The sequence below is a fragment of the Crocodylus porosus genome, unplaced genomic scaffold (genome assembly GCF_001723895.1).
Source record: "Crocodylus porosus isolate Cpor-Errol unplaced genomic scaffold, CroPor_comp1, whole genome shotgun sequence".
NCBI classification, from domain to species: Eukaryota; Metazoa; Chordata; order Crocodylia; family Crocodylidae; genus Crocodylus; species Crocodylus porosus.
The window spans coordinates 796,096-803,923 of record NW_017728952.1 but is presented as its reverse complement, the minus strand read 5'-3'; the positions used below and the strand labels follow the sequence as shown (position 1 = coordinate 803,923).

General features: G+C 41.7%; 1 protein-coding gene across 1 annotated transcript; it reads left to right on the top strand.

The window, feature by feature from the left end:
• The first annotated feature begins 472 nt into the window (after window positions 1–472).
• Window positions 473–6,303, top strand: CXCL13 (C-X-C motif chemokine ligand 13). The gene is made up of 4 exons (XM_019556374.1): window positions 473–834; window positions 3,758–3,893; window positions 5,290–5,373; window positions 6,108–6,303. Exons 1-4 carry the CDS (start codon window positions 771–773, stop codon window positions 6,151–6,153), a joined length of 330 nt encoding a protein of 109 aa, XP_019411919.1. The 5' UTR covers window positions 473–770; the 3' UTR covers window positions 6,154–6,303.
• The last annotated feature ends 1,525 nt before the right edge of the window (window positions 6,304–7,828 follow it).

Genomic DNA, 7,828 nt, shown 5'->3' with positions numbered 1-7,828 from the left:
CACTTTGTACTCTCTAGGGTATCTTTAATCATCTTTCACCCACTGAAGACTTTTCTCATGGTATTTTCCACAGTGGACCCTCACGTTCCGCTTTGGTGCAGTATTACCAAGCAAAGGTGGAAGAACCAATATAGATCTTCCCCACCTCCCACCCCCATCTGCAACTTCTCTGTATCTGCACAAATCCAACAGATGGGCATGGGGAAATGTCTAAGGGGCCACCATCTGGGTGATCTGAGTTGAGAAAGCCCATTGTCCAGCTTCCTTTCCTCATGAACTGGCTGAAGCCCCTGTTCTGTCCAAACACATGTGACTAATCCCAGGATTGGGGCTTAATTGTAGTCTGAGCTGGTTCACTGCCCTTCATTCCCTAGTAGTGCAAATGAAGCGCCAAGCCAAGACACCAACTTAGTAGGCAGGCCAGAATTGCATCCCCACCCTGCAGTGTCTGCACCCTGGCTGCAGAAGTAGTCCCCTCACATAGCTCGTGGCAGCAGCAGCCAGATACAGACCCCATGGTACTGCTCTAGGGGCAACAGTTAGGGGTGGGCAGACTGTTGTTGAACAGAGATGTAATGAAGCAGAATTTTGGATATGCTTACTGTCTAGCATTACTTCCTCTTGAGAAAAGAAACTGACTCTGTATAATAGAAGAGTTTGATTTCATCTTGTTCGGGATTTCCAAAACTCCAAGTTCAGTTCCCTTTTTGGAGAGAAATAAAAAGAGCCATTCAGACTGTAATTGCTTACAGCAGCTAAGAGAAGCCAAGATGAAGAGCCTAGCTACAGTGCTGGTAATAGCTCTGCTTGTCAAGAACCAGATTGTCCTGGAGGGTGAGTGACTTCTCATGTTTTTTCTGCACTTTGGAAATTGTTGAATGATTTGCTTTTGAAGGATTTTCTTCATTCTCCCCACCCCACTCCCTGCAAATCCAGAGATAAGCCCCAGCACTCTTTGACCCATATACTATAGACCTCCCCATGTTGTTTCAGCCCAAATTCTTCAAGCTGCCCAGGGCAGACCAGTTCTTATACCCATGGAGGGTTCTATCTATGTTCCAGCTTATGGATGGCATCAAGGCAGTACCTGGATATAATGTCGGTCTATGTTTGCAGGATTAAAGTCTTTATTTATTACATTATATTTTTACGTTATGTCGTGTTAATGTACTCTGCAAAACAGCAAGTGTTATGTGTGTTCACATGGTAAAGTACATAACGGTCCAACCATTTACAATATTTCTCATTGTAATATTTTTTCCTTACCAGGTATGACACGGACTTCCTTTGAAACATTAAATGCCAATGAGGCATATGACACTAAATTGTTTTAATGACCTGACTTTAAATATTAGCTGCCTTGAAATTATAATCCAAACAGTATTCTAAAATGACTAAAATTCAAAAAATTTTGTAGTTCTTCATGTGGGGAGCCAGAATTGATATTTAATTCTCAGCCCCCTCATCATAATTTTCTTCTTTCATTAGGTAGCTCTAGTCAAGGAGTGACTATTGGACGATTTTGGCTTAGCTATACTGATCTGTCTTTTTCTCTGTACTGCATAAAACAGTATTAAACTTGTTTGCCTAAACCCTTATAAAATTTCCATCAATTCTGATTGAATTTGTTTCTTGTTAAAAAGAGTTGTATAAATTACTTGTTCTGAACAAGAAATTTAAAAGGCTAAGCCTTTACTCAGGTGAAGAAAATCTGGAAGATCACATAGGTCAAGAGGAAAAGTCATATCTTTTATTGGACTAACCACGTAGCTGGGAGAGATGTTGGACAAGGAGCACTCTTCTAATCTAGGAAACATGTCAAAGCTTCGCTTCCATTTTTATTATCAACTGCGTAATAAAAGTGTGTGTTGTCATTACACCACCATAATACTTGTCCTCCATGTTTGATTGTTTGCCAAACAACACTAAACACAGAGTTCAGGATTGATCCTTACTACTGTCGAAGTCAACTGGAGTTAATCAAGAAAACTTGAGTCTTTAGTAACACTAGGAAAAGTTACTTTGTTGAAAGACTGATAGTCTAAATAGCCTTTTTGGTTCCTGGCAGATGTTCTGATGAAGGCCACACTTTCAATTTAAGGCACAAATGGAACCAGCCACATAGTACACATATTTTGTGTAATAGCTTTGTGGCTTAGTCCCACTGCACCATTAATTGAACATGCGACTGGGTTACTTCTTAACTAATTAACAATTAAATGTCTGGTTAAACATCTACCAGGGGTCTTATACACTTAAAGCAACATTGAGGCATCAGCAATATTGGTTCTGATCCTGCAAAAGGGAATTCCCTGTCTGTTTTTCTGCATTGCAAATAGTCCTATTAAGGTCAAAGGCACTACATACTCTCCAGAAAGTTAAATGTGCTCATAGGTCCTTGTAGAATCAGAAGTGTGGAATCAGATTCCTTCTTTTTTCTTGGGATTACCTTTTATACTCTGTAACTACTACACTAAGGGCATGTCTACACATGCTTTTATGCGTGCTAAACTTAATGCGCAGTAAGGCGATTTAGGCATGTGTCTACATGTGCACGCACTAAGGCACATTAGTCCTAAGTCAGTCCACACACCACGTTAAAGTTAGTCCCGGGTCAGTTGACATACACAGCATAAATGTTCCTTAGCATGTCTACACATGCGTTAAGACACATTAAGGGCGTACATGTGTAGACCCATGCCCTTAATACACTTTAAATCAACAAGTATAGATGCACCCAAGACTGAAAAACGATTTGCTGCTGTAAAATAATTACACTTAAACCAATAATAGCTTATTTTGTCATTCTGTATAACATAGAACTAATAGATAACACCAGGTAAAATTCTAAATACCTCCAGCTTCAAAAGTGACTTAAAATACCATGAAAAATAAGTGTAATAGGACTAAGGTGTTTAGGTACTTTAGCCACTAAAATGAAAATTTTTACTATTGAAAATAAGATAAGCTTAACCAAGATGTTACAACCTTCCGTGTAGTAAAGCTTTAAATAATTTAACATAGGAAATGTCTAATATAGCAGAAAGAAATATTATACAAGGAATTCAACTCAGAAGAACTGAAGTTAAAAAATGGAGCCAGTTTGTAGGAAAGAATTTTAAAAGCAGCTAAGGGATTTAGGAACTGCTGATTAACGATGTTGAAAGTACCCAAGCCCTGCTTTCAAATGCCCTTAAGCACTTCAGAGACTAATTCACATGGATTTAGGCTGTGCATTTGCATGGTCAACCCCAATTTTAACTCCCTTCCAAGCCTGCTTTCTCTGTCTCTAGATCTTCCTTTTGTTATTTACAGGAGCATCATATCTGGAGTGAAGGAAACCTTCACAGTTTCTTCTGCCTTTTAAAGTCTCTGCCCTCCAGTCCTTTAAGTTATACCCTGCAGGTGGTTTTCTGCACCCCCATGGAGAGTGCAAGATCAAAGTGTTGACTAGCTTACATTTAAGCTAACTAGGTAAAAGTCCTAGTAGTATGACTGATAGCACCTGAGTCAGCTACTGCGCCTCTTTGGAATACCATGCATCCACCCAGCCCTGCATAAAATTACTTTCATTACTTACTTTTATAACGCTTTTCTCCCGCTCAACCTTCCGCCCCACACACACTTTTAGTGGTGGAGAACGGTGGGTTTTACTATGGTGCGTTTGGAGGGCTTGGTTTTGCTTTTTTTTTTTTTTGAATAGGAGGGGAGTTCACACAGACAAAGTGAATGTTTTGTTCAATGCTTTTGGACACAGGTCTGCCTTTGGAAAGCCTTCTCACTTACCACAGATGCAAGTGCCTCAAAGAGACCTCAAATATCATCAGAGTTACAAGCATACTTTCCATCAATGTGATGCCTCCAGGGATTCATTGCAGAAGGAAGGAGATAATGTAAGTGGAAAGCCCAGAGACCAATTATATCAGCTTCTGCAAAGAAGTTCTCTTCCCACCATTTAGTTACATGAGGAGTTTAGACAACCTACTGTCTCCATTTATGCATCCCTTGTCTTGACTAGAAGAGGAAGAACTTCCCCTTAGAGTAGTATGAACTGCTTCTTTTTGCCTTACAAAAAAACAGGGCAGGGTACTGTATTTTCTCACATGCAACACACCCCAGAATAAAATATGCACCTTGTTTTTGAAAGGCAGAATGGAGAAAGAGGTGTTTCCTTGTAGTAACAGAGTAGCAGCAGCTAGGGATTTTGGCCTGCTCATTATCCTGCTTCCTGTGAGGTCGTGTGCAGATTTTGCTTTAACTTTTGCTTGTAACCAGCAGACACAGCTTTTTGTTTGGGTTTTGTTTTGTTTTGTTTTTGGGGGGGGATGTGGTATGTGAGAAAATATGATAATATCTGTTACTGGACTAACTTGTCTTTGACCCGCACTCAGCTACATCTAGATTAAGGAAAGGTGCATTAAAATATGTTGGACCTTATCTATCAGGGGCTGATCCAGGGCCAGCCACACTTTCTTGCCTCAGCTAAAATTGCCAGATTCTGTCATCCTGGGCTGTAATAGATCTACATTCTTGGTGGATTCTGCACACAGGGAAATGAGTAACAGACAGCTGCCCTGTGGCTGACATCTACACTGGTTTAACTAAATTAAAGACTAATTCATTTAAAACCAAACCTAACTTCTCGGTGTATACCCGAGTATATTTGCAGAGCTGTACCCTTGAGCTAATTAATGGTCACTCACGTTGAAAGCAAGGTAGTTCAATGCCCTGTATGCCTTTGCCCACAATTTGGCTATGCCTTTGCTGAAAGTTACTGGGTCCCCCCTGCTGCTGCTATGGCAGGTGTTTCAAATCCTACAATAAGCTGAGGCACTCCATGGAAATCTCTCTCAAGAACCCATAAAAGAAACATCTGTCTTGGGGAAGGCACAGAAGAGCTCCAGATTCAAACCGCCTTCTCACTTCAAACCCTGTAGGTTGGCAGCAGGACTGAAAGCAGGACCTGGGCTCATTTATTCTCCCTTCCCCAACTAGCCTGAGTTAAGAGCACCACCTACCACAGATGAAAGGGTTGTGTGTGTTGATGGGAGGGAGGTTAGAGGCAACACCTGAATTAGAGAGTTAATCTTAAAATGAAGACAGCTTTTGGTGTCAACAACAGCGCATGACACTGCATGCTGAAATTGTGCTTGTTGCTAAAGTTGGGGGAAGCTTGCAGCTACATACAAGCCTGGAGCCCAGAAGACTATTGGAGGACTGCTCTTCTGGCTCACTGACTTTCCTGGGAACAATATTATGCAATACTAAAAGGATCCCCTTACATTTCAGACTCGCATTGAAGGGGGACAAGAAAGTCTGTGTGAATCCTAGCGCCCCATGGATCCAGACATTGTTGCAACACCTGACCCAAAGGTACTGTATATCCAGCGGAGTCAGTTACTTTTGGTAAAGGAAGGGCACAGTCAGAAAGAACCAAAAGAATATGTATTGTGTTTGTGCTGGTGATCAACAAAAGGACTGCTAACTAAGAGACAGGAAGGGATCTCTCATTTACAATTTTAAAATTCTGAGAGAGAAGGAAAGTTTATTTTATGAAAGCTGCTTCCCCTCCCCCTTGTTGCTCAGCATTTAGAGAACCTAGCAATGCATCATATTTTGCCACCAACAATTCCATGTACAATGTTAAGCCACTCTTCACTTCCCCTGCAGAACTGCCTGCATGGTGCTACTGAGCATCATTAAACAAACACCTGGAGTGCAGTGGCAGCCTAGTGAAGACATCTTGCTGTGGCTCCAAAGGTGGAAGCCACATTTATGCTGAAGGTTGCCTCCCATCCACCCAGTCCTAGACTGGTTCTTGATCACTGAAGTTGGGGAGTTGGAGGTGGTCAGAAGCAACATAAGCCATATTACTCTGCTGCATGCTGTTGGCCATAGCAGCTGATGTGCTTTTATTATGCCAGTCTGAAGAGCTGTTTGCCTTGGGTTGGCCTTTGACTTTTTTGGCCATTCAACACACTAGAGCATTTTCATTTAGATACACTCTGCTATTTCTAGTTCCCAGCAAATGACTTGTGTGTTTGTATAATTTTAAACAAAGAGTTTAAGGGATATTCTAAAATAATTTCTCTTTTTTTTTAACACAGGAAAGCCCTCCAAAACAATTCAAAACAAGTCATGTATTCATTCTGACCAGGAAACCTGATACAGAAGAAGCACTCTTGCTAAAAGGGACTGATGAGCCTTCTTTGGAGAGTAACATTTTTAACAGGGGTGGACAATTATTTCAGGTGGAGGGCTACTTACTGCATTTTGGCAAGCCATCAGGGGCCACATGACAGGCAGCCCAGAGCAGATTAATATTAATTTTCTAAATTTTTTTAGCGGCCCCGGGGGCCGGATAGAATGGCCTGGCAGGCCGCATCTGGCCCTCAGGCCTCATTTTGCCCACCCCTGATTTAAAAGTCTTCCCAGCTATTTCTGCTTCATCATGATGCTATTGTTTAACTTGAGTAAGCATGTTTAAAGGCTAGAGTTTGAAACTCTGTAATTATTAGTTGTTGCCCTTGTCAACATCAGAGGAAGGAGTAGGGGCTGACACCTCTTATTGCAGCAACAACAACGGGGAGTTCTGTCTTGTGAATTAGTCCTTTTGGAATAAGGATTGTGAAGAGCTTATCTTTCACATGTCACAAAGAGGAATCTCCCTATTCATGCATGCAGTAATTAGGAGGTATTCCACTGTACCTTACAATATAGGATAAAGCTTGTCTTCCTCATGTCTGCATGATTGGATCACCCTCCCTTTCTACTGTTCATACCCTTTAAAGCTCTATGTCACTGTGCTTGTCTCTACATCCACCCTTCAACTCTACCCAACATTTCCATCTGCTTGTAAGCATCTTAAACACATGCTTGCATCCCTTCTTCCACATAGCTCCCTATGCAAGCACCATGTCCAACTGCAAGTTCTTAGTCTTGCAATTTTACATCCCTCTTAAAGAATGACTTCTGCTATGCTGCTGGTAATAGAGAAGAACCCCTTTCTGATCTGTCTGAAGGCATGCTATAAGTTATGTGTGGGAGGGATGTGGGTATTAGCCTGAGGCACTGTCAATGCTACTGCATGCAAATACCATGGTGGCATGTCTTACTGAACCAAACATTCAAGTGTGAGGCTGTGTCTACGTTACAGGGCTGCTGCCGTTTTGATTACAGAGGCCACATTAAAGCGGCCAGGCCCCTAGGTGCAGATGCAGCTCTGCCCACAAAAGGAGCATTCTCTGCTCAGAATGACAGAAGCTTGGCTGAAAGAAACCTCCTTCTGCTGTCAGAACCTAATCCACATGGGGGTGAGAGGGTTGCCTGCATGATTATGCTGAAAACAGGATGTGATCTTTTCACACCCCCAACCCGGTTGACATGAATCTGCTGGAAGACCTTTGCAATGTAGGCAAGGGCCTAGAGAATTAAAGCTATCCATGAGAGCCCATTTTCAGGCCACATGATTTGTCCAGATAACACAAACCCCAACACACAGACACATCTGCAATCTACTGGGTGATCAATAGATTAATTATCTAAATCACTGGACAAAGCAGGGATAAAAGGAGAGGAATCCAGAACTAATTATCCTCAGATATCCTTATCTAAAGTCCAGGAATTTGTCTCACTTGTGGAATTAGAAAGGAAAAACATGTTACTTTAGACCAAAGAGCCTTCAGTCTTCCTATTCTTCAGACCACCTCACAAGACATAGTCCTTTATGGACAAATGGTTTTGCCCATCTCCTTACTTGAACCAAGCTTTGCATATCTGTGTGCATGGTAATGCCATTTGGTTCACAATCAGGTAGGAATCCACCAAG